The sequence below is a fragment of the Neopsephotus bourkii genome, unplaced genomic scaffold, assembly GCF_033783945.1.
Source record: "Neopsephotus bourkii isolate Nb327-2 ecotype Australia unplaced genomic scaffold, CSIRO-AGI_Nbou_v1 NB_214, whole genome shotgun sequence".
NCBI lineage: Eukaryota > Metazoa > Chordata > Aves > Psittaciformes > Psittacidae > Neopsephotus > Neopsephotus bourkii.
This window is the reverse complement of record NW_026900726.1, coordinates 1,432,460-1,459,968: the sequence shown is the minus strand read 5'-3', so window position 1 is coordinate 1,459,968 and position 27,509 is coordinate 1,432,460. Positions and strand designations below refer to the sequence as shown.

Below are 27,509 nucleotides of genomic sequence, written 5' to 3'. Positions count from 1 at the left end.
CAGGTTTTCTTATACTTCTTTGGGAAGATTGTGAATAATACTGGATTTAGGTAAGAAACTTCATATATACATACATATCCATATGGATTATATACTTTTGGGGATATTTGTTTGATATCGCTTTGCCTTCTAGAAAATGACTAACAAAAAGTACGGGGTGGGGGAGAGACAACACAAGAAATGCACAAAAGGCAAAGGGAAGAACTACAGGTAAATAGTTTCAAAGAAGTTAACATTTAAACGTGTTGGTAATCAACTGGGAAAAAGCTGTTTAGACAGAGACCAGCAGCATTACACGGCTGTGTTATGGGCTGAAAGCCTTAGGTCAGTACCTAGATTCTAAAGGTACTGAAGGAGAAAGAAATGGGTTATGAGGACAATGAGATGGAGATACTGAGGGAAAGAGAATTATGGTAGAAAGAGAGCAGTCAGGTTCTTACAGGCAAAGGTGTTTATGAACTGATGTGAAAGGAACCTTAAAATTGATTACAAGGAAAGATTAGAGTGAAGCAGGAAATACGACTCTGAAAAAAATACTCTTGTACCCCTTAGCAATCTATACTTTATATCTTTAGGTAAAAGAATAAAAGCCTTTGGTTTGAAAAGACTCCTCTTGAGTCACTTTAATCAGTTTCTGCCACAGGCTGCTGAGGGATAAGGACTTTCAGCTGCAAATTTAGTCATCATATCAACATGGTTAGCAACTGTAATCCAGTAAGTCAGCCTGAAGGTGAGAGGACTGCCTGATTTATCCCAGGCAAGCTACAGGCAGGGAGACCGGGCACCCAAGTACATGTGAAAGAAAGGCTTTAGCTGCACCCAGGACAAAAAGGTAAAGGATGAAGGAGTTTGGGTTTTTTCTTGCTTGGTTTAGTGTTCTCGTTTTTTCTGTAAATGATGAATACTAACACCGTTTGAGATCCCTGACGCCTCTTTACAATTTAAGCAACTTTTTCAAAGGGATAATACACTGCTACTGTCTCCCACATTTCTTTTGTTCCTGTTGTCTTTATAGCTGTGAATTCCTGTCAAATTTTTATGATATAAAATGTGGAATTCTGTATTTTGTTGCCAACTTGTTTTTAGCATATGTTGGTGTCCTGGGTTCAGGAGTAGCAGTCATTTTTCTCCTTCTTGGTAGCTGGTGCAGTGCTGTGTTTTGACTTTGGGCCTGGGAGCAGAGCTGGTAACGATGTTTAGGTTTGGCCAAGGACTTTGTGAGCCTCATGCTCTGCCAGGGAGGAGGGGAAGCCGGGAGGAAGCAGAGACAGGACACCTGACCCAAACTGACCAAAGAGGTATTCCATACCACAGCATGTCATGCCCAGTATGTAACGGAGTTACCCGGAAGGGCTAGGAGACTGCGGGGTTGGAGGAGGTATCGGTCGGTGCTTGGTCGGTCTGGGGGGGCGAGTTATTGCTCAGCTGGTGGTGATGTGTTGTATCCTCTTCCCTTGTTATTTCCTTTATCATTAGTATTATTGGTGGCAGCAGTAGTGATTTGTGTTATACCTTAGTTACTAAACTGTTCTTATCTCAACCCGTGGGAGTTGCATTCTTTTCGATTCTCCTCTCCATCCCTCAGGGAGTAGGGGGAGGGCAAGAAGGGGGGCAGTGAGTGAACAAGTTGTCTGGCTAAGTTTAAACCATGACAGTTCATAAGTTAACCCTTAAACATTACAGGCTACATTATGTCTGCTGAGACAAATATAATAGCAAATTCTGATGGTCAAAGCTGATCTCTTAAAAAAAAAGAGAACTTCATAAAACATACTTAGAATATTTTTGACTAATTCTTCTGGGGAGAAAAGCACTCAGGCTTTGCAGAACTGCAGAATCACTGCAAATTCTTATCTCTTAAAATAAAAACCATCTATCCAAGGCTTTTATGAAAGGCTAGGAACTGTGGATATTGGTATTTTTGATAGATGAAATGGTCCCAAACCAGCTCATCCCAATATGACTCATCCGACTGAGACGTTATATAAACAAAAGGTTCCCTCGGGATTTAAACTTTCAACTGGATGATTAACTGACGAAACTAAAACCCCAGATTCTCAATACAGAGAAACTGTAGGTTTCAAATTAATGAAGCAACATTCCCTTTGATGACTTTTAACATTGCACCAGGATGTCAACAAAAAATGCTCTGATAAATGTAGTGCTACCTTTTCCATTACTCATTTGAGTGTATCTGCTAGGTTATGTTTTTATGGACTTCAGAGAATACAAATGTGCCTCTTTGGAGAAGTAAAAGGCATTGAACAAGAGGGCCAAACTGAAAATAATGGATTTACATGCCTTGTTAGTGTTCCACAAATCCGTCTTCCATCTTTCCAGTTTTTACCTACATTGGCTACAGAATTTTTGATGGGATGTTTAGGTGGCCAGAGGGACTGAGTATGAAAAAAAATCAGTGCTGTGTCTTTTTTATCATCATTTTGGGAGGTTTTTTGAGTGTGATCTTACAGAAATTCCTGTGCTAGTATTATGGGCCAGTAAGTTCTCTAAGTGTTGTTTACTAAGGTCTCGGTGAAGAACGCCATGTACATGACCTTTCTGTACACAGAAATCAGAAAAGGGCAGCAAAAATGAATAGACCCAAGAACTTCCAAGTGAGAATGAATTGCATTGCTTAAATTCGCTTTGTTCGGAAAGAAAAGGTGATACAATAGACCTATGCATTATTTTTAAATGAAGGCTAAGTTATGATAAATATAATGGTTAGATATAAAGATATTGCTAGAAACAAGGTTTATAGGAAAGGACTGAAATATCACAGTCCTTTGGTTTAGGCTAGAGAAAGGGGTGGAAAATGGACAAACTTGTTTTAAAATGTGTAACTTTACAGGCCTATGTTATCAAAATTATTAATGTGAATTTAAGCATCAACTGCTGACTTTCGTGTTACTTAAGCACTTGTTGAAAAGGTAAGTCTGTGCCTAAGTGTTTTCTAATCAAATCTGACTGTGGTTTTTAAAACGGACTTTTTTTTTTTTTTTCTTTTCCCAACACATTCCAGCGGACCCTTACATTTCTCTCTGAGTTTTTTATAGAAGAAAAGGTTTCTTAGCCTCAGGATTAGAAAAGAATTTTGCTTTACTTACAAATTCTGTGTTAAGTTCCTTGCAAGAAAACTCTTGTTCCACAATGCAAAACATGAAGCATCCTGGAACATGATACCTATTTTTGATATCCTCATTGCAGTCCCATTTCAGTTTGGCTGGGCAAGAATACCAAATTCTGTTGCTTTTTATGTCAGGTTTTGAGGCTAACATCAAGACAGCTAAGAAAACCATTTATCTGTACTCAAAACCAGTTCCCTTTTGCTTCTGGGCCTTTCTACTAGGATTAAATGTAAAATATCCCAAAATCTAAGCCCATTTAGCAGTTCTTCAGGGACAGTATAGAGTTCAAATTTCTTTTGGGGCGCTTACAGAGAAGTCATTGGTTGTACTTCAGGATATTTAGTATGCTTGGGATTAGTATCTCTGACTTCTTTCCATTTAACACTGTCCTGATAGTGCCACTGTGTCAGCTGTGTGCAAAGCCAAATCAGTAAAAGCAGTATGTACTAGCCAAAGAAATAGCATGGGCTGTCACAGTTGAGCTGTGTCTTTGAAATCATTTCTTCAGTACAGCATGCTTCATTTGTTTGGTTTTGCTTTAAAAGGTGTCACACTGTGAGCAAATTAAACTAGGTAAGCCAGAAGCAGAGCTGTGTTTTAGGTAAAAAACCAGCATCTTGGTGCTTTGGTTCTGCTACTTCCCCCAACCCAATGAAGCACCTCAGTGGTAGAGCAGCTCATTTCCACTTAACTGCCACATGGGAGGGATTTAACCAGGGATATAGAAAAGCACCTCTCATCCAAGATGGGGGGAAAAGGGAGGACAAGTTTGTTCTTGGGGTAACAGCATTGGCACTAGGAGGCTGCATGCTTCTGTTAGTACAGAGCAGGTCTGTGAGCTTGTTTGTGCCATGAAATGTGTGAAGGTAGTAACATGCAATTGCATTAGTGGCCACAGTGCTCATTCTGACTTTATAGCTGTAGCACTACAAGAAAGATGTTTTCAAGATTGTCTGGGAAAAATGGAGATTGAAGTGGTGTGATTCAATGTAGAAGTAAGCACAAATGCAGGGCACAGGGATACCGCCTTTGTTCCAGCTCACACAGTGATAAACAGCATTTTGGCAACTATTTAGTATGTGAAGAAAAGCTGAAGTTCTGCAGTATTGGAAATGTATGTAGTGGAGAAAAATGTGCAATGTTAGCAGTGAGCATACTTACCGTGTGTTTTAGAATGTCAAACCTATATACCCCAGTTGAGAGAACCACTTCAAAATGTTGAGTAAGATAAAGAACCTTTGCCTGGATCTGCACCCATGAACAATATGGTAACGATATGGCACCCATGATTCAATAGGGTAAACTGTGGGGAATACACACTTCTCTGTGCCTTGTGTCGCAAAATGAAAGCTTTCCCATCAACACTATAGCTACATTTGTGAACAATGAAGTTATTAAAGCAATTATTAAGGGATAGCCAATATGCTCTAAATTTATGGTTTCTTTACCCTTTTTCTTGTGATTTTTTTTTTTTCCCTGCCAGTAGTCTCAGAAGTTATCAAATTCATAGAAAGAGGGACAGAGAGAAGCCCACTAAGTACAGAGCTATAATAATGTATAACAAGGTTACAATATGCAGAAGCATTACTTACCATATCCTGCAATAGTCATTGCCACTGCTAGGAGATGTAAGAGAGAGAAAAGTAAATAAGTTTTTGCACAGTGGGTAGGGAGCTTCCAGAATTCATTGCTACAGGAGGCTGGGTTGACAGACAGTATAAGCAGATTCAAAAAGATACTAGAGACGTTCATGGGCAAAAGGTCTAAATACTAAGTAGGTACAAAGGAGAACAATAGATGTGCCCTCCGACATCTCCTATAGAATGATTGTGGATGCTGGCAGAGTACAGGGGAACGGACCACAGGAAAGAGCCATGCTCACATGCTGTCCGTGTCACTGACCGCAGCAGCATGCTGGCCTGGGTTCACGAGCATGTCTCATGTTCTTATCTCAGTTCTGCCTAACTAATGAATTGTTCAGACTGGAATGTCTCAGCCTCCCAGCAGTGCAGGCAAAATTTAATTCTGTGGCTGTGACAGAATTGCTGCTTCAGGCTTCATCCTCCTTCAGAGCGGTGCGATGGAGTGAGAGCTGTGCCTGACCACCATGGTGTGTTGACTATGGGCTGGCTGCCCAGAAGTTGCTCTGCTGCTGCCACTAAGCCAGCACAGGATGGCTTAATATTAACTGTTAATTAGCAGCTTCCCCAATATGCAGAGTATGGAGATGTGCCTTCGCTTTAAGCCCTGATTTTTCTGCCACCATCATCTCTCAACAGTAGCTAAGCACTCTCTATAAGACCGGAGCTGGTATATTACTGTGTGACAAAGCTCCCTGAATAATTTATATCTAAAGCTCCATTTCATATGTATTTGTTATCCTATGGGTTTTTCCCTAGGATATGCCATCTAATTTCAATTTAAAATGTAAGTTCCATAAATTACCACTGCACAGAAGTTGCTTTAACATGCCATTCATGAAGGTAATGGTGCACATTGCAGCAGAAGTGTTTCAGAGTTTCCACTTCTGGGATTACAGATTCACAGTAAGCTGGTAAATGGGAAACAATGAGGAGTTTGGTAGAAAATTGAACAAATCCACTTTAACGTATCAAAGCAAATTGCTCCTTAATGTTGTGAACTCTGTAGGGCAATGTTCCTGCAACAGCATGGACATCTAGATTCCCTGCTCACATTAAGCAGAAACGAAGTGTGTATGTTGTGTGTCAGGTGTATTTACACACCAGTTTGTGAAAGCGCACTTAGGAAGATAATTAAGACATATTTACAGTAAAGTATAAATAAGGCCCATTAAATAGACAGCTCATAATCTTTGGTTTAAAATTGTGTGAATCTTGTTTTGTTCCCTGAGTAGCTGATTTTCTAGGCCAGTCTAGGTAACAAATTCAGCAACAATTTAACAAGGTGGCATCCAAATATTGCTAAAATATGTATAAATTGCCCTTATCTTTCAAGAGAAACATAAGTTACAGTATTTTTACCTCAAAAAGTAATATAAATTATATAGCAGCAAGTGCATTTCAGAAAAAAATATTTTGTTTGCATGCCTTGCCTAACATAAAATCATGTCATGGAAATCATTAAAACTGGTTTTCTGTGCATGAGTCCATGTCTTGGCAAAATGTCTCTCCTTAGATGCTTATGTTTAATTCTTATTCTTAACACCTATTATATTTAATAGGCTTTAAAAACCTGCTTAAATTCATAAAACTAAGTATTTCTTGAGTAAGACTAGCAACTGATTTGGCATCTGCTGATTTTATAACAGTGTTTTCTATTTTGTTTTATTATTTAGTCATGTAATTGCATACTTCAATAGGAAAATATAATAATATACTCTCCTACCAAATATATGTGCAAATCCAGAACTGCTTCTGACTGAAAATACTTAAGTAGTGTACCTGAAAGAAAGGAATTGATATCTGGTTGTAGTGTACAGAGCTTCCAAGGTACAAGTAATGTAATAGTGAATCTCCAGGCTGTATATATATTGCCTAAGTGACTTGTATCTAAGGGCCTGAGATGCTCTATCTGTGAGACAGACAGGATTCAGTAAGCCAGTTTTTCACTCCAGTCACGAACCTGTCTTTTTGGTGATTTCCCTCATGTAGATTTGAAAGTAGATCTTACTACATGTAAGTAAAGACTGCATACCAGTAATAAATACATCCTGTTGTCTGTTAGGTGAATCTTAGGCACTGTGGAGCTTCTTGACAGTTCTTAGGAAAGAGTTAGGTATCACTTGCCAGTGCGAAGGCATGTGTGAATCTGCAAGACAGTCAGTTCCCTTCTCTATCACCCTTAACTTGCCTAGGGCATTACTGCTGTCAGTGATTTGCCTTTGGCTTGTCTGATACAAGTCCATAAGGCACGAGGAAAGGCTTCACAGAAGAAGCAAATCCAGGATTTTAAGTTAAATCTTATATTGCTTGTGATAACATGCAGAACAAGCGATTATTTGAGGGAAGGGTGCAGAAAGGGTGGAAAAAGGGACGGGCTGTGACACAGTGCAGCAACACAAATAAATTTAGATTGTGTGTAAGATGTGCTACTTTGAGACCGATATGCCTGGTTCAGGAAAAACACTCAGCACATGCAAGTGCACTTACGAATGGCCTAAATAATTTTAGAATCCATTTACAAACCACTTGCATCTACCTCTGCCTGCTTGCATGATTTCTGATGCCTGTCAGACACACAGGGCCATATCACTCATCCCGCAAATGGAAAGCTGTTTTCACTTAGCCTGCCAAGCATCTTGCCAAACTATGGGCCCTGAAACCTTGCAGGAATTATTGTTTAATTTAGGAAAGATCTTGGTCTGATCCAGTACCATTCTGTTTCCTTTTCTGTTTCTCTTCCTTTCCTTGCTTGTTATTTCATTTTAGTAGTTCCCATCCGAAATGGTAAGGTTGTCATAGAATCGTAGAATGGTTGGGGTTGGAAAGGATCTTACAATCATCTAGTTCCAATCCCCCTGCCATAGTGACAGCTTATTATATCCAGTAACTCAAATGATCATTGTTTTTTCTTTAATGTCAAGTTACTATTCATAAGTTTATGATGCTGCTGCTTCTGATGCGTATGTTGAATATACAAGTTTTGTGTATCTGATCAAATGCATTGCTTTGGATCCAACAGGCCAGAACCAGTACTGTGGACAAAGGATGGCGGAGAGCTACCAGATCCAGAGAGAATGGTTGTCAATGGCAGGGTCCTAAGCATCAGTTTCCTAAACAAAACAGACAATGGCACGTATCGATGTGAAGCAAAAAATCCTATTGGCCGAAACAGCACAGAATACGTCCTGATAGTACATGGTGAGTGTGTTCTTATTAGTTCTTTGGTGCATGTTATGCATACCTACCATTTCGAGACAATACGATTAGTTGCTTATGAGCATTACCAAAAGAATAGCAAGAAAAGCTGGAAGTTTAATTGCACTTTTATTGATGCTATCGTGTAGCTGTGGGGAGTACGTTTAGTTCCTTTTATTGGCAAGCCTCTCTTCCTACCATTTAAACAAAATATATTCACTGATGTTGTGAACTTTTTGCAAAGTAAGCACCTGTAAAAATGTTTTGCAGAATATTGGTACTGTTTTATAAATACTTGCCTCAGGCACACGGTGTTCAGATAAAGCTGGTTCCAAAAGGGTATACGAAGGGAAATGTGGAAATACCAGACAGATGGGGCTTGAGGTTTATTTTTTTTCATAGACCATGAAAGACAGGACATCAGATACTTTTCTTCACATGTGCTATAGCCTGCAACTGAGAAAATTCATGTTCTAAAAGTTAGCTGATAATTATCTGGCCTATCGTTACAGTCAGTCCTCAAAAATACGTCATGTCCTAAATTCAGCTTACTTCTAATAAAATCAAAATTTATGAAGGTTTACATTAAATTACAGTTAATTTTATTTCCTTAATTAGGCAACAATATGTGTCACATGAAGAGAATAGCTGGCTTTGACACTGATTATGAAATAAATTGATAGAGCTCAGGTATAGAAGAAGCTATGATGTAAAGTTGCATTTGCCTTTAATACAGGTTTGCAATATGGATCTACCAGTCTGAAAACATAAGGTTCTCTTACCACAGATATGTTTGTGATAATTCCTGGAAAATTATGAGTTCTGTAATTTGAATTGCAACCTAAGTGAATACAGAGGTGAAAGCTCCACTGTAGCTCATGATGGTACTTTTTTCTCTATTTTTTTTTTAAATACATCTTTTTTTCATTTTATTGATAGTTATAAAATCTGATGCAAATTTTAGTCTATAAATAGACATGTGGACTATATAGATTTTATTTGCTCACGAGTGCACCCTCAGCAAGTGACTATGAAGACAGATTGAGAGACTTGGGCTTGTTCAGCCTGAAGAGAAGGCTCAGGAGAGACCTTATAAGAGTCTTCCAATACCTAAGGGGTGTCTACAAGAAATCTGGAGGGGCCTTTTTAAAAGGGCATGCAATGATAGGACAAGGGGAAATGGCTTTATACTGACAGAGGGGAGATTTAGATTAGACATTAGGAATAAATTCTTTACTGCGAGGGTGGTGAGACACAGGTTGTCTCAAAGTTGTAGGTGCCCAACCCTGGAAGTATTTAAGGCCCGGTTGGACGGGGCTTTGAAAAACCATGGCGGGGGGGGGGGTGTAATGAGGTGATCTTTAAGGCCCTTTCTAACCTTTCTGTGATGATTTCTGGTAAAACAAATCTGTGTTTCTTTGGTGTTTGTAAGATCTCAAATCATTTTTACTAAAGGTTTAAACTGCCTTTAGTTGTCTGGGAGAAAGCTTCTATTAAGTGCTACTTTCAGTTTTCAGTAATGAGCTATTTACTGGGACTGTTGATGAAATGTCATTTATCAAAAGAACCCCTTATTACTTTTCATTTTTCTTGAATTTCACTATCCGGTTATGTAGGATTTAGTGGCACAAGTAAGGAGCAGATCTGTTCATGAGGAGCATAGAGCCTGTACTGCTGTGTACATATTTCTGTATTAAAGACAATCAGAAAAACTGAACATTCTAACCTGGACTTATGTTGATTAGTGCAAGAAAAGAAAAAGAAAAAAAACATATCTTTTACATCCTGCAGGTGGTGGGTTATTGGTTGTTGGCTTCAGGCACAAAGTGCGCTGCCTTTCATGAGCCAATGGCTTCTGTGCTTACCAAGTACTGAAACTTCTGTTGCTTGTGTTTCCTGCCCAATTTATTTAGGTGGTTATTTCTGAAATCATGGCCTTTTATAATGGTAGATTTTTCTGTCAGTGATGACTTTGCAATACACCTCTATCAAAGAGTATTTCACGATCTCCTGTATGTCTTTTGCATAGTGGCACGCCCCCTGTTGATCTGATTATCTTGTAACAACTTCACAGCAGTCTGTAAAATCATTCATTGTCAGGAAGGCATTCTGTTATGTTTTGCAGCATATCAGGCATGTTATCAGGTTTAGCTTGCACATTGGTGACCTTTTCTGTTATTAGCATCACTGTTTTCCTAATTGCATTTCTGCAGTTCCAGTGTTAGGAATAGAGAAGGTAAATGTCAGGTGCTTCTGAGTTTTGTGAAACAATGAGAGCAGTGTGACAGACTATGTGATGATGTTTAGCGCATAACAACTTACTGCATTTCAGAGTTAAGTTTTTTTAAGTACAGAAGAGACTGACACAATTATTTTATCAAGTGTAGCAGAATCAGTTGTATAGTTCAATTTAAGCAGTGTCTTACCCCTTCTTTAGCTCATTACATTCATGAATGTCTCTAGTGAAACATAATCCTCCTAAAATTATACATTATTCTCTCTTTCTTTCCCTCTCTTTCTCTGGGGGCTAGCAAACCTACTTCTTAACCTTTTTCTGAGATGCATTCTTCCATTTAATAGAGGATGTATTTTTTTCCTATATCTTCCTAAATGTATCTGGGGCCATCCTTTGATTTCTCATCCCTTCCCCTGTGCCCAATGCGTTGAGGTAATTTTTTGTCCTACTCCTCTGTTACAGCTGATTTATCATGTAAGTATACCTTCTTACCTGAATTATTAGTTTTCTAATACAAGTACATGCCAGATTTAATGTAAGGGGAGGTATGTTCACAAAGATTTGGGAGGGAAAAGGAGAGGAGGGAGGAGAAATCTTCATGAGAAGAGAACTTCTTCACAAGAGAGTCTTAAATCACAGGTCAAGGAAGTAAGGTCTAGAAAAGGTGACTTACCAGGTCACCTGTAAGGAGTCAGGCATAAGTGCCCTGAGTGCTAGTAGCCACTGTCTTAACGGAGCTTCTGGAAGTCCAGTTCCACAGCTGTTAAACAACTGTTTTTCTAGGAAACTCTTGAGCCCAGAGGAATTGCAGTGATGGAGAGAAACAATGATAAGCACGTGCCCAAAGTTAGATACCATGGCTGATTCAGTTTTTCCAGGCAAGCTTGTGTAAAAATGCAGAGGATGTCAGGGGAATCCTCTGTAGAAGGGGTGTGGAACTTGATCCACACGTTTTCTTTTCTTAGCCATACTGTGAATATTTTTTTCTACATGTTTTCCTTTTTTTTTTCACTTCTGCTTTGATGGATTTTCAGTCTTTCTATTTATTAAGGTTGTAAAATTTTCATATGGCTTCTGTTCCTTTTTTTCCCTTATGAAGCCCTCTCTCAGTGGGACTCAATCTACTAGTTCTCTCCATTTCTGAAGTTATCTTCCTAACTCAGAGAAGATTTAGACGGCTTTAGCATAGAGAGAAGCTTGCCCAAAAATGGAACGTATAGTTTATCATATTTAGAGATTAAAAGTAAGCAAAGTATTTATACACATTAATTATACAAACCAAGCAAAGAGTGTCTCATGCCTTTAGCTGGACCAACCTAGACACAAAATTTACGGAAAAGTAGTATTTTTTCCACTCTAAATGATGATGAAGTAATACTGTTTTGATGTTAAGTGATGACAGTGGAAATAAATATTGCTGTAAGTAGATGAATAGCAATCTGTCTAATATAATTAGTGTCTGATAACATAAAAAGTCTTTTAGATTTGTAATATAATTAAAGAAATCAGACTTAGAGAAATTCAATATATTTGAATTGGGTAAAGGTATGGGCTATTAAATATGCGCATGCTACTTTGCTGAGTGAATACGGCTGCTACTTTCATTTTTCTTAACGTTTATTATTAATGTCAAGAAAACACTTCATAAAGCAGGAAGTTGGGTACAAAGAGTTTATATGCAGCAGCACAAAGGCAAGACATGTAGTTTGCTCAAACATTTGTCTCGTGCAGTAGCAAAGGCACAAGCTTTAATGCCTGTAGCTGTTGTCATTTCTGTATTGTAATTGGTGAGCTTAGTGCTTTAGAAGTGCACATTCTGGCTGGATATATTATACCCTTTCTTTGGTAATGGGACCCAGATAATTTTCACTCTCTTCCAATTTATTAAGAATTTTTGTTTACCTTTGTGCAAATACTAGTCATTAATCACTAGTAAGCAGAGCCAGCTGTCAAACTCATGATGCTCAACCCAAAAATACAGATTCCACTTGCAAAGCTTAGGTAATAACTGCATTGATTTAGGTGAGGTTGAGAAAGGATGTGGTCCATCATAATCAAACTGATGACACAGCTGTTATCTATGTAGCAGGAGTTCAAAACATCTGGATGTCACTGCAGAAGACTTAGTTCAACATTACATTGAGTGGGTGAGAGAAGTCAACATCACTGGGAAATCTTCTTAATGGAAACAGCAGCATCTGGTAATTTGCAGCCCTATTTGAAATAAAGTACCTGGGCAAAATATCCTGATTTGCAAATCTAAAGACACTCATTCAATTAATTGAAATATTCAGAGCTATAATGTGTTATGTATCAATTATCTGGCAAAGCAATATGGAAATCAGCATGAATCAGCAGCTGTGGATGGTCAAAGCAGTTCTTATTGCCACAATTATACATACAGTAGAAAGCGATTGAGCTAGTAATTCAGTATGTCTGGGGAATAAAAAGTGGGACAACATATTCCTTTGACTTCAGCCTCTCAATTATTCTGTTGTGTTTTTTTTTATTGGGCAAGCTATTTTTTTGCTTATAAAAGCACTGAAAGACTTGAATTTCATCCTCATTAATATTTCGATATATACACTCAAACAGAAGATCTACAATGTGTAAGAGCAAAGGTCTCACTGCATCTTTCCTTTGGACCGCCATGTATATATCTTCCACCTGCTTGTCAGTCCCATTTCAAAACTTTTATCGTCTTAGCTTTCACGGTAACTTCTGGCAACAAGTTTCTGAATTTAATTATGTGCTTTGAGAGAAAAGTATTCTGTTTTGTTTAAGTCTGCTGCTTGATCTTTTCACTTCCCAACTTTCCAATCTCTTTGGCCTCTTTTGCTGCTGTGCTCTGAGTATGCAGTTAAAATCACTTTTACTTTCATGCCACTTCCCTTCAATAGATTCTCAAGTATTTCCACTTCAGTCTGTTTCTAATTATGATCTTAGACTCTGCACTTGCTGGATTCATATCTCTTGTATCCACTCTCCTTCTTTAATGGTCTCTTTTTCACCTTTTTCTTCATTTTTAGTCCAGTAGCAAAACTTTGTGATTTTTGTTTTCCATATCTGGACCAGCACTATGCCAAATTTGCACCCTATGGCTTATTAATTCCTGCCTCCAGATACATTTATAGAGGTTCACCTTCTTGTACTTTTACTTCTATACAAGTTTTTTTGTTTTGTTTTTTTTTTTTTTAATTTGTAGAAACTCTGTGGAATCCAAAACACATCTAAAGTGAACAACTTCCATTATTTCTATCAGTTCTAGATTCCTTTGTCTATTCATTTGCCCACCCTCAGATTTTTATTATGTTTCATTTCTGTGGTGATATTCTCAGAGAAGCCCCCCTCCTTCCTTTATTTCTGTAACTCACTTGTGCACCTCTCACTCTATGAAAGTAAAAACTGAGTAGAACAGTAATTTGAAATAGAAATGAGAAGGTGAGATTGTTTTGGTGTTCTTTGAAAACTGAGCTTTTCAGATAGGCAATAGACTCCCTGGTTTGCAAATACTTCGACTACAGGCCTCTGATAAATCTTGTGCACTGCTGTTAGACACCTTATCATCATGAACATATATCAAAAAACACATAAAAATATTCACTGAAGGGGTAAAGGGGAGGTGGGAAGGGAAGGGATGTGCAGCAGCACATTCATCAGTAATCTAGTTACCCTCTATTTTGGTGTTAAGACCTTAGACATTGAGACAGCTGAACAATTTCTAGTTTCCTCCTTTATAGTTCCTGAGTTGAAATGTCTCATTTACAGCCACATCTCAAAGAAAAGGCATTCTTTGCCTATGGGAAAATCCTACCCTTTGAGTGAACAAAGCCTGGGCTTTGTGAAGAGAGAATTGAGCAGACCCATGGTGTAGTGGAACAATGAGAACATGTACAGTTACAATAGAGGGTGTTTTGAGTAAAAAAAAAAAAAAAAAAACACATTGCCCTTATAGCAATCAAAGCATATCAAAAACATGATGCTCAGAGGACTACTTAGGGCTTGGTTTGAAATTCTGAGCATGTGAATACCTCTGCTTTTTAGTTTTGAGAGTCTTTTTTTCTTTTTTTTTTTTCATTGTGTCTGTATTTGAGTTAAAAGAAAGAGGTGGTTTCAGTTTTCAGTCCTTAAAACAGAGGGGAAAAGTCTCTCCTACTGCCATCTTTTAAAAAGTGGAAAGTACAGAAAACAACTCACAGGCGGAGGAGCCTGAGCTTTCAGCTGAAAAATAAATAAAAGGAATGCTCTTGAAGACCTTCTCCCTATCAAAAGCCTTCCTTCCCCCAAACCATCTCCATTTTTTCTTGCAAAAGCTGAGGTGCGGAGGAATGTTTTCACTGTGGCAGGCCCAAGAAAGTAACTCATTATAACCCCATGTTAATGGTTGCATTATAAGTACACTATTTCATTCATGTGTTATTCTGCAAAGCATAGCCCTTCAAACTGTGTTAAAATAATTTGGTTTTGCATATACATTGATGATGTAAAGTGACATTAAGCTATTAAATCATTACCATAACACTGAAGTTAAGTTCTCCAGAGGACACTCAGTAACCACTAAAAGAGGTGACACACACCCTAAAACACAATGTAGATAAATGCTGTGCAGTCAGATGAATTAAGAAATCATTGTGTAGGATGGCTTTTATTATGGGACTAAAGAATAATAATATTCAGTTTACATTTTCAGGTAGGAGATGTCGGTCAAAAAACTTAGGGTGGAATTGTTGGCTTAATTTTATGGCTGAATTGTCCAGCTATTATCCCTGAATACTCAGAAGGCAGCTACTTTGAAATTGCTTTTTGTTGATAAATACTTGAAAAGTGAATGGGGTGTATAGCTGAGCTGTATGAACTGTTATTTCTTCATTTATGGTGACTTTAGAAAAATGAGATACAATTATTTTTAGGGTTGGTTTTTTTTCAGATAAGCTCAGAATTATTTTGGAAAGGTCAAGAAAATAACATTCCAAAGCACAGAAATACTTTTGGGGAGCCTATTTGACACTCGTGCATTTTTACATTAAAGTATTTAACGAATTTAATGAGAGAAAAGCTTTTAAATTTTGTTAGATAACATATGGATTCATACGGATTTGGTTTTTTTTCCCCATACTGGCATGCTCATTTAAGTTACTGAACTCAGAATATTTTATGTAAATTAAATCTGAATTTGTCTTTGTTTTATTTCTCTTCTTCCTTCCCTCATGCTGGATGCAGCAAATCTCTCCAGGTCTGACCTTTAGTAACTTACTCTAAAAGCCTGTAGTTTTGGGTAATGTCTTCAATAATACACAACACTTGAAAATATTTCATTTTTATGTACATAATAATTGGCTAATTTGATAGTTCTTGGTTTGGATTCCCTGTGTGATATCTGAAAAGGCAAAGATTGTGTATTAGTTTTGAAGCTTTTATCTCCATACACAGTAATTTTGGGTGCTTGTACATGGGTAGCGCATCTACAGTAAAGTACTTCTTGAACTAGATATACTAGATATATTGCTGCTGCTCTTTGGAAAATAACTCTGATATGATCTTAAGTGATACATGTTTTTTAAATGGTGCTGTTTATTATCACTGATTTGCTATAGTAGCATGTCTTGCTCTCTTAATTTTTCTGGACTTCAAGCTTTGCTACTGTTTATACCTCTAGCATTCTTGAACTTCAATTAATATTTTTTGTCTGAAGGGTCAGAATGTAAAATTACCATGTCTACGAACAACATATGTGATCTTCATGAAGACAATATAACTGTTAATGGAATAATTTCATTTGAAACTGATGACAGAGTTGTAATCTCACAGTTGCTGATGATCTAGATCATTTACTATTCACAAAACTCAAACCATAAAGAAATTATTAAAGTGACTTGATAATTTTCTTCATTGAAATCTTTCTTGCATCATTAGATGCTATGTGGATGTAGAATTTCCCATCTCTGTCTTATATGGTGCTTCTGTAACTTCCCTTATCTAGAAGAAAATTAATATAATTAGAACCGAGTATATCTAACCATCCACACTTCAGTGTTAAATAATAACCCCAGTCTTTATGTGACTATGTGCCAAATAGATTCTTGTTGGGTAACAATTTTTTAGGAGCAAAGAAAAGATCACCTAAATGCTCAGTGCAGCATGAGTATTAGGAAGAACTGTCCTACAGCTAGATAAGGAAAGTTTGTGGTTTTTCACTCAATTCAAGAAAGGAAAATGATATTCTATGTGATATTGCTTAAAATGTCCACTGATGATGCTAGTTTGATGATAAATCAGTACCATGTTTTGTTCCAACTGAGACTGCAAACATTAGCAAGGTATTAGTTCTGGTATTAGAATCATTAGTTCTGAGCAAATAGAGATAGATATAGATGCTTTGGGAAGATTGCATGAGTCCAAAAGGGGTATGGAAAGCTTTTGTAAAAATTACATGTCTTAAAAAGCTTTGAGGAGTTCTGTTTATAAAGTCTCTGATCACAATGAAGACGAGCATAGAGACTCAGCAAGAAGCAGGCACTTAGAAATTTGCTCATCTCAAACCTTTAGTATTTCTAACATCCATAAGTTATGTTAATAATTATTAGTTCTGATTATTCTGTTTTTCTGTTTGTAATTTAGATGACTTGTGAACTTTTTCTGCAGTTTATCCTAGCCTGCATTTCTTATTGTATAAAGGAAAAAATTATACAATTATATTTCTTACAGTATTCTATTAGTATTTTACAGTAAATAAGGTTCCCTCCCCCCTTGTTTTCAGTATTCTTCCAACTACAAAACAAATCAAACTGACAAAAATTTGAAATTTTCTTGAACAAAAATTTTAAATCTTCATGAAATCTTTCTTCACAGCTTAGGTTCAGTCTAAATTTGTGGTGGGACCTAAAGTATTTTTAGCCCATCCTCTAAAAGGGAAGTCTCTAAGCTATAATCACAAACTTATTTTTTTTGCTGTTACTGCTTGAACTCTTGACACAATAACATTCTCTTTGCTTTGTAATTCAAGTCGCATTTTTATTGCTAAATAACATCACATTGCATTTGATCTTCCTTCCTCTTGCTATATTTTACTGTGAATCGCTTTGACTTTGTCTCGGGGATTCAGAACTGTTTTGACAGCTTTCAAGAATGCTCATTGCATCGATCTTGCTGTATGACTCCCTTGGAGAGGGGAAGAGACAGCAAAAAACTAGTCAGAAGTATAAGGATATATCTCAAAACCATTCTCAAGTTGCAGAGAGAGGAAAACAAAATACAACACAAAAAGCATTGTTAGCAAGTATGAGTACCAAAGTTGATAAATTTGGTTGGAACACCAGTACCATAGGGCGATCTCCCACAACACTTGAACTTCTTTCACAAGGCTGTGGTTTCCTCACTAGCACTAAGACAACTGTAGGCCCCTTTGAAGAAACTTGCCTGCCAGTTGTCTGTGAACAGGTCCCCAGGTATCTGCTGGAGCTCATGTTATGATGTAAAGTGATGTGCCATGTGTGAGAAGAATGTTCCAAGCAATTTTCAGTCAGGATTACTTTTCTTTTGTTAGAGGGTCTGAAGACAGAGGAATTAAAGTTTTTATTTCTTTTTATCTACATTATACTCTGACGTGCATTTCCTTTACCTTTCTTTCACTGGTATCTACGCAGCTTGTTTACTCCCCAGATATGCCCTTGAAGAAAAAAATTGCTTTTGCCTGAAGAGGGTATATCTTTCAGCTGAAACTATCCATATTAATCTTCATGGCAAGTGAAGAAATAAACCAAAGGAGAGGAGAAAGGACAGAAAAAAATGTTTGCCAGGGTAAAACTGTAGGAGCGGGTAAAGTGTTTTATTCTGTGAGTCATTTCACTTGTGTATTTGTTTTTCCCTCTGTGGTTTCTGTGGTTTGTATTTTCTGCAGGTTTCCTAATCCTTGATTGGTAGGGGGCAGGGAGGACTTGAAGATGCTGACATGTTGAAGTACTAGCTTGCTGTTTGATTTAGGAGAGCTCTGGATGCTTTTCATCATTCACAAGCAGGAACTGAGATCTCTGCATTGCTTTTTATACCATTTTGGTTAAAATAAATTAGCAGATATGACCAAGCGTTCTTTATAACTATACCGCAATATTCCATTGCTAAAATGTCCTATGTGATCACTTAGTATAGTAGTTAAAGCACCAAATGCTGGCTTGCCTGAAGGGAAGCTGGATAACTTTAATAACACTAAGTTTTGCCTGTATTGCATGTGTTACAACTGTGCATAGTACTGTGTTACAAAGCCAAAGAATCATAAGTGGAATTCAACTACTCGTATGCAACTATTTTGAGTGAAAAACAGAGCATAAAAGATTGACAGCTAGAAAGATAGGGCCTTGTTTTCTTAGGTAATGTACTATGATGACAAGAATGTGAGAATTAAATGTATTAGTCAAAGACAATGCAAAAAAGTGCAGTAAACTTTGGCTTAGGTTGCAAAGATGCCATTAACTTACCTAAGGTGATTTTCAGTGGGATATAGCTATCCCACTGTGATAAAGCTTTTCAGATAGTGTTGGACCTCTTTAATTTTATTTTGAAATGAAGTAATTTAAAATAAATAATTCTCCATTACCTCTTTTTACTAACCTTAAAATTACCGCAGTGAGTTATGAGTTGCTTAAGCAATTTCAGTGATCTGAGCTGAATTTCCCAGCGAAAAAAACCATAAAATCTATAATAAAATAGAGATCAGCAATTTGTTTACCTCCTTTTAGTTGCAACACTTGTCTTCTTAATAGGGAAGTTTTAGCAAATTCTCCTTGGCCTCTTTCTTCCTCCTAGTGCAGTTCTGTCTGAGTTTTTTGAGTGTTTTTTCACAGAAGGAGTCAAGTGTCATTCTTAGAAAGATGTCACTATTGTTCAAGGCTGTTGGTGTCTGAATTTGTGTTGTACATTCGCTTTTCCTTATAAGTTTTCAAGGGCCAGCTATTGAATTTTGAATTTTGAATATTTCTATTTTATGGCTTGGAGAAACAAGGAGATATGGCTTGTCTGTTTACTTAAAAAGATTGAAAATGTACATCAGAGCCTTGATGTGATTTTTAAGCTGTAACAATGGGCCTAGAACATGTTAATGGTAGTATGCTACGTTTCTGGGACAAATGGTGCTTGCTTTATTCATGATGTTTGGTAGCTTTTGTGGTAACATTTTGCCTTGAATGTAGTGCAATTGGCACTTCAGGTATAAAGACAACTGCTTTTTGAAATACAGTTTTTAAGAGGGTTTGTGGTTTTGATTGGTTTAGGGTTTTTTTAGTAGAGGATTAAAGTGGAACTCAGGAGATCTGTTTTGAACTTCTCTTTTAGGTTCAGAAGTCCATAAAATGTAAGACATTCTGCTTAATTCTTCTGTGTTCATTTCCCCAGCTGTGAAATGCGAATAATACTACCTTCTTTTCCTTACCACTTGGTCTTTATTGTCTAAATGTATTTTTTGTCTTACAAAACCTCAAAGCAGAGATAGGTTCTTGACTGCATACATATTAAGGTAGAGTTGTGAACAAAATTAAGACGCGTAGGTGCCTTTTTGTAAGTAAATCTTGGTTTGAGGCTGCAGTCTCAAAAAATGCTCTAAAAACTGTACCTTTTTATTCAAAATGTTCTATTACAAAATTCTTTTTCTTACTCTATTGCACGGTATGCAAATTTTACTTTATTTCTTTCAGGCAAGTTGCATAAGCTTCAGTGATTTGCTCAGTGCAGTATTTGTAACTAGTTTAATTAGACAGATGGGCTTTTATACAAGATAAAATGACTCCCTTAAAGTAATAGGCTTTACTAATATTACTACTATTAAATGGAAAGGACTTTTTTTAACTGCTAGCAAACCTTAATGGTAAATTTGAGGAAAAAACAGGTCTTACAGTCTGTGTTTGAAGTAATCCGAAGTGCATATTGTATTCATATAACTCCAAAACATGAACGTTTAGTATTCCTGTTTAACAATTGTTTTGATTTGTTCTTAAAGGTGCATCTTGTGCTAATAACCACTAGTAAAGTAAAACAGCACCTGAAAACAGATTCTTCAGCATTAAAGAATTTACCTACTTAAGATTTTAGATTTGCTTTGTACTAAAGATAATCTTCAGTATTTTATCATCAGGCCAAGTTATTGTCTTACCAAATTTATCCTTTTATGCTCTGTGTATCACCAGTTTCAGCACATTAGAAAGTGAAAAATTAATGCATTATAATGAATATGTTTTCTACAGTACAAATGTTGTAATTCATGTAATCTGCCCCACTAAAACTGAACAGCAGTAGATAAATGTTTAGTGAGATACTGCATTATGTCACCTGTTAGTCTACTTCGCTGAGAGCAAGAATGGTGAGCTGTTTAAATGGCTAGACTGGTGATAAACAATGACTCTGATGGACAGTGAAATGGGAGCGTGTTCCAGCATCTCAGGGCCTTCATTGCAACTTCTCTTTCTGTTTCAAGGGAGTTGCACCTAGAGTGCTTTTACTAATCATGAATTCAGTGGAGTGCTGTGGGGAGCAAAATGATCCCTAAAGTAAGCACTGAGGGCTTCAAAGGTCAAACTTTGTGTTTGAAAGTTATCAACCAGTAGTACAATAATTAAATGTTCATGTTAGATGCTTTCCTGTGAAATGCTTGATTCAGATTTCCTGTGATCCCTATGTGCAACTCCACCAACTGTGTGCATTAATACTCTAGTCTCCGGGTGACAAAGCTGTATTTGTGGCAACATCTATGCTGTGGAGAAAGGTCATGTTCTGCTAGCTGGGAAATTCTATTGTGTGAAGGGGAGAGGATTAAGAGGAAGGGTGGGGCTGCCACTAGTCACATGCTTTGCTTGTTAGAGTCACCAGGGAAAGTGGCAGAAATGGGTTTTATCTAAATATCCCTCACTGGCTGCCTGCCTGAGCCAGGGCCCCACAGCACTGCTTGAGAGCTGGCCTGAGCCTGGGCAGCCACACCTTGGGAGGCAAGGGTAGCCAGTTCTTGCTCTCAGCCCTCCCTTAACATTACCTTCCTACTGCATTAAGGTACTTCTTTCCCATTGCTACTTTCTTGTCACAAGCTCCTTGTTTTCTAATGGTTTACACACCTGAGTAAAGTCTGACCTGACTACTGGTGGAAAATCAGCCTTTCACGCACCCATAGTCTTTGTTCGTCCTGCTGTTCTGTGGTGCACAACATAGATGAGATATTCAACAGAGGAGTTGTTTCAAGACAATTAAAGGCAGTCAACTTTTTCTTCATATTTCAATGTCAAATGAGATGCATAATCAGAAATAAGTTGCTACTGCGCCTTGCTTTTTCATATTCGTCACATTTTTTATTTTGTCATAAGCGATTCTGCAGTTAGAGCATGTGCTGTAAAATGTGCCATGATGTGACATCAGGTCCTTACTGTAAAGGATGAACTTTTAAGTGAATTGGGATGACACCATGCTGCCAATGCTAATATTGAAATGGGCTTTGTTCTTTTGAGTTTCATTCTTAACTAAGGGTAGAATTTGGGCCAGGGATGTGTAGATACAATTTTTTTGCTTGGCTCTTTGAAAATAGAAGGAAACATTGTCTTTTTTGTTGTAATTTTTAATACTTCATCCTCCTTCATTTGCTACTGAAACCTATTGCTTTTGAAATAGGAAAAAAAAGCACCACAAAACTGTGAAACTTTCTATAAGAAGAGAGAATTCTTGTTCTTCATGGTTCCTAAATTAGGAAAAAAAGTGCAATGAGATTAAAATCCTAGTATCTTTTAACACTTGATATTTTTCCCCCTGCCCTGCCGTGGGCAGGGACACCTCACACCATCTTGCCCAAGGTTCTGTCCAACCTGGCCATTTTCCAATATGTCATATCATCTACAGGCCCATTAAATGTCTTAGAATCATGAGACTCTGTGAATTTATTTTCTTTTCTTTCTAAGTTGCCTGGCCGTTTTGGCCCAGCTGTGTGTCCTGCATTATGAACTCATCCACCACAACTCTCTAATCGTTTTAACTGAGGGTCTAGAGCTACATGGAGCTTTCATTAAAAGGGTTTGGATATTTTTTAATGACATCTGATTTGTTAGCAAAAATGTCAAGCACATAATTGCCATTTCAGAGTTTCATAAATCTGACTCAATTAGTAAAAAGAACCCCTTGACCTCATGTCCGTGAGCCTTCGTGATCATTTAGTCTAAGTGCTAAGGAGCTATTGGCACATGATATTCAAGTCGAATGATCCTTTTGTTCAGTTCCATTTTCTTGGAGCAAGGCTAAATGTGCAGCTCCCTTTGAATTTAAAACCTTGCTAAATTATTTAGTACTACATGCCACTGACTGATTAAATTTTGCAGAGAGTAGTGAGATTGTTTCTCAGGTAAGTCATCACTCAGTTCAGTTTACCACTTAAAATTTCTTTCATTCTCAGTCAAAATACAGCAAGGGCCATCCATCATTATCACATTGTCCTTTAATTTTTCTGTCAGCCTTTGTCAGGCTTGAAACAAAAGCCTTTACATTTTTATCAACTGCAGCTATTGTTGCCCAACTCGTGCTCAGTCATTTCAGAATATCGGTTGTGTTTTTACCAAACAAGTCAAATATTTGCAATAGGTCAGATCTATCTTTCACATAAGCCAGCTAAACCAAACAGAACCATTTCTCATTCCTTTGGAAATGGGGAGTAGGGGCCAAATCAGCAGTGCGAGTAAATTGTCCAGGCTCCCTGAACTTGGATGAATGTCTTCTGCCTTAGTAAGAAGAATGTGGTGTCAATTCAAGAAAGAAGGAGAGACGAACAGGAAATTTTGATCAGGCAGGGCTTGTCAGTGTCTTGAGATGATCTTGTATACACTATTCCGCCACTCATAAACAGGTTACGTCTCTGCCTCTGCTAAAGAGCAGCCTCCAGACCAAGCCAAGAATTGCATGCTCCTCATTTATCCACTGTCCACTTGCAATCAGCCATCAGATTACCTGCTGTCTGCCTTCACCTTGCCAGTGCTTGATGGCATGCTAACAGACAGTAGTGGCCATGAGGAATGCCTTTCTAGAACCTTCTGCCATACTTGTTTCTGCATACTGAACTGTGACATCATGTCTGGTCCTCACTGAAAAGAGAGTTCTTGGCTGAGCATTTGTGTATCAGCTCAGACCCCCCCCTGTGCCGCTAGAGAATGTCTAGGCACCCATCTCTTTCATTGAAAATCCAATTCAGGTCTTACCTATATAACTTGTGGGAATGTAGCATGGAAAAGATTTGGGACTGGAGTCAGTAACTCCCCTGGGCATGAAGTGTAACCCATTTGCTATTTCCAACAACTCTTTTGGAAACAGTTAGTTCTCTGTGCATTGTTTGTATTTCAGAGGTTATGAAAGTGATGGAATGAATACCAACCTTAAGTACATTATTGAATTTTTGACTGAATGTCTGTCAGCAAAAGTTCATTTTTTAAGAGTGAGGTTTCAAAATTAAAACTTTGACTCACAGGTATCTGAGCATGGCTTTTCTACCTTCTTTGGCTCCCCATCTGCAAAATAGAGCTATTTTCTGCTTCACAGGAGGCTAAGGATTAGTACCTTAGTATTACTGAAATAGCAGTCTGGTGCATTTATCTGGGTATGGCTACTTGAATTTAAAAGTTCCACTCTACAACATCTCTTGGTCATAATGATCCTTGGTATTTAGTGGTATGGGTGTCATAAACAAAAGTTTGTTTTCATACGAATGTGTGCAACTAGGTTCAGAAATTGCAAGGCCAGAAAAGGAATTTTCACTCCAGCACGGGTTTCTCAGGCAGAAATCTGTAAATCCATTCTAAGATCCTTCTTGACAGAGAACTCAATAGGACAAATCTATGTAGTCCCTTTCATAGCATGTCTCTGAGCAGCTGCCAACAGGGAGCTCTGGATAGCATAACATATGCCTCACCAGTAGTATAAGATAGGTGTGCCCTGCAGGAAAAGTAGTGACCAAGAAGTCCTACAGGACAGCTGTAATTCCCTTTTCTGGCATGCAGAAGAAACAGCACACCTTCTTTTTAAAACACATTAATTCATATGCCTTAAGCAGAGCCTATGCTGTTGAGATCAGTTTATAATTGTAGTCTGTCTGATTTTGGGAACTGCCAAACCTGCTTACCTCCTACACCTACATGAGAGAATGAAGCGCACTGCATATTACTGCTCTTTTTTGGAACATGCATATTCTGCATTCTGTTATGCAAAAGCATTTTCAAGGCAAAGACAAGTAAAGTTTTCATTAGAATCCATAAATATTGAAAGAACTGATGAAGAGTCTGTCAGACTGTGTAGGACTGGAGTCCCCTATACATGTAAGTCTGTTGAATGTGTGGCTTGGGTGCTTTTCCGAATGCTGATCTATGCCTGGATTTGGGCTGTCTGAAACAGGGTTTATGCGTGGGATATGGTCCAAGACTTGTGAGCTGTTCTTTACACATACATTCCTGTTGCACACTCTCATGTCACAAAAGAAGTGATTCCACTGGGCAAATGTGAACCAGGCATTTCAGAGTCCGGGGCAGACTTAAGATTTCATTGCTTGAGCAATGCAGTGCTCTTCAGGCTGTTGATTCCTGGTTGCTGTCTTGTACTGTAGTCTTTGAGAGCAAGTAATTGTAATGCTGTGAGCAAAGCAGGCCAACTGCAGTCGTTTGCATGGTGAATTTCACCTTACTCTGCTAAGAAAGAAACAAAGCCAAAGCTATTGATTGTATTTACGTTTCTTTTGAGAACATATGTGTTACTTTGAGGCTTCTGACTGGCTGCCATTTTGATGTTTGGCATTAAGAGTTTGTGACTTTGACCGGGAAACTAATTTCTGCACAAGTTTTTTTTTCTGGTCATATCAAGAATGATGAAATCTATCACATCTGTTTTAAAACACTGATGTATCCCAGGTCTTGTTAAGTAGTCTGTTTCCTGGGTAGCCTTTCTTTAAAAATAAGAAATCCTGTTGGAAATACTTCAATCAGAAGTGAAATCAGAAAGCAGTGAACTTGTAAATTCACCAGTGACTCATTGAAGCTATTATGGAGTAAAGTAAGTAGACGGTGTGTTCAACAGAATGGAAAGCACTGTCATAAACTGTAACTGTACTTGCCAGTTGCAGTTAACATGCCATTGCATGAAGTAAGTGATATATTTAAGAAAGATAATTAATGGAACCATAGGTCACACTAATTAGGTTTTACGTACAAGACTGATTTGTAAAGCTTTCCTAATAAACAAGGCTTTGCTCTCCTTATGAAGTAGGTGGGTTTTTTCTGTTTGATTTCATTTGCAGCAGATACCAGGGAAGCAGTTTCCCTTTGTGAGAAGCAATTGCATAGATCAGTACATGTGACATGTATCTTTTTGACATGTTAATTTATTTCTAATGCTTGTTATACTCAGTTCTTTTTAATTATTGTGGTACTCACACTCCAGGTAATGTTACCATTTTTCCTGGTGATTAATGTGGCTACACAGTGGGGTTTTTTTTTAAGCCTGTTCTAATTTTTCTATCTTGGGATTATTTTGTGCTGAGAAACAGATTAAATATCAGTATGCAGCAATTGAAAGAGGGGTCTCATGCCGTTTTCTGATGGCTTCAAAAATCCCCCAGGTATAGATTCCACAGAAAATAGTGCTGGCGTTTTTCAAAACCAGAGGAATACAGAAAATTGTAGGTGACTCAGTTGTTAACTGACAAGGAGACTTTTAAAGTGGCAAAATAATCTGTCATCCAATATGCAGATAAGGTAAGCATGCTAATTTGAAGTCTTGAGAGTAATTATGCAATGCTCAACTCAAGGACCCTGTGTCTGAAATGTGTTCTGTACGACCCAACACTGTAAAGCTCATGAGCTACTTCAGCTTCCATTGATTTCAGTCAGAATTGATGGTACTCGGAGACCAATTGCCTTTCCAAAGCAAGGGAAGACGGATCGTGGGTCAAATTTTTGCTCTTTTATTGCACTGAATAGCACCCTTCAGAAATATTTTCACTGAAATCAGTGTGGAATAGGTTAGTCACCAGCCACTGCTGAGAAACTAGTCCTTTCCTTTTAAACCTACAGTATAAATAATCTGAAAAATGTCAGATACTTTTTACGTCCTTATGGAGGTGCTTTTCCCTAGTTCTCTTCGGGGCTTTTGTTTATTCTTTAAAACCTGCAATCACCTTATAAGCAAAGTGATACTGGTCTTTATTGCTTTTGGCAGTGTAATCAAAACATTTTCAATCTGTACATCTGGTTATGTTCTGCTCTGTACTGGAGCATTTTGCAACAGGCATTGGTTTCTCTGCAAAGAAGCCGCAGCACACCAGAGCTTTTCATATCTGCACTTACCTTATCAAAAGCTGAAAGGGCTTTTAGGGTGCTGGTATCAGGGCTGTGCATTCTTTCTGACTCATTTGCAGGGAGGAGTTAAGAGTAGTATTACTGGCATTTCTGATTTTTAGTTCTAAACTGGTTTAGAGAAATACTGATGTGTGTATTACAAATAAATTTTAAGCATGAAGGATGACTGAAAGATGATTGTGCCTGCTACTTAGGGTAAAGATTTTGAAATATACTCTGCTCTGGATCTTAGCAGACAATTGTGTCTTAAACAAATGTGTGGGAAGAAGAAAAGCAATCCGGAAAAAGCAGCTCCTATAGTTAGTAGCATTTTCTCGCCTTTTTCCTTCCATTGAGTCTGTCTGAAAGTGGGTGTTTTAACATACAGCCATTTCTCGTTAACATGTGTGTGTTTATTTTAGCATGATGGTGTTGTGTTTTATTCATCTCCCACTCTGACACAGCATGTTTCATCTGTATATGGTTTCTAGTGTATGAGACATTTAAAATGGCTCAGTGAAGAAATGGATTCTTGTCACTTAAACAGTCACTCTCCAGATCTATGAAAACTCAGTCATTTTAACAGTGTTTTAAATTCTTTATGCTCAAAAAATGGAGAGTGATATAATGTCAAGAATTTAAGATACTTTGTTGTACCTCTATTAATTTATGTTAATCATGTTTTAATTTAGTCATTTTCGACATTTGTATTTACAAATTAAACCACTGTTATGGTTCTCTTTTGTTTGCATGATATGATTTTATTTTATATTTTTTTTTCCACTCACCAGATGTTTTCAACACTTTGCTTCCCACTACTGTCATCCCCTCCCTTACCACTGCAACAGTCACAACCACTGTAGCCTTAACAACCAGCACAACAACGGCAACAGCCATCAGCACCAGAGGTACAGTATGTTTCTTTGTTATGGCCTGAAAAAACACATTATAAATAGGAAATCAGAGGTTTGATTTTTAAAAA

The 27,509-nt window shown here is 37.6% G+C and overlaps 1 protein-coding gene across 4 annotated transcripts in view; it reads left to right on the top strand.

Annotated features, from left to right (window-relative positions):
- CADM2 (cell adhesion molecule 2) overlaps positions 1-27,509 on the top strand; it is a 640,862-nt gene that overhangs the window by 565,334 nt on the left and 48,019 nt on the right. For 3 of the 4 annotated variants that reach the window (XM_061344413.1, XM_061344414.1, XM_061344415.1), the window contains 2 exons: positions 7,791-7,969; positions 27,319-27,435. In XM_061344413.1, coding sequence (XP_061200397.1) covers positions 7,791-7,969; positions 27,319-27,435 — 296 coding nt within the window. The remainder of the gene's footprint in view (positions 1-7,790; positions 7,970-27,318; positions 27,436-27,509) is intronic. The other variant, XM_061344416.1, reaches the window with a different exon arrangement.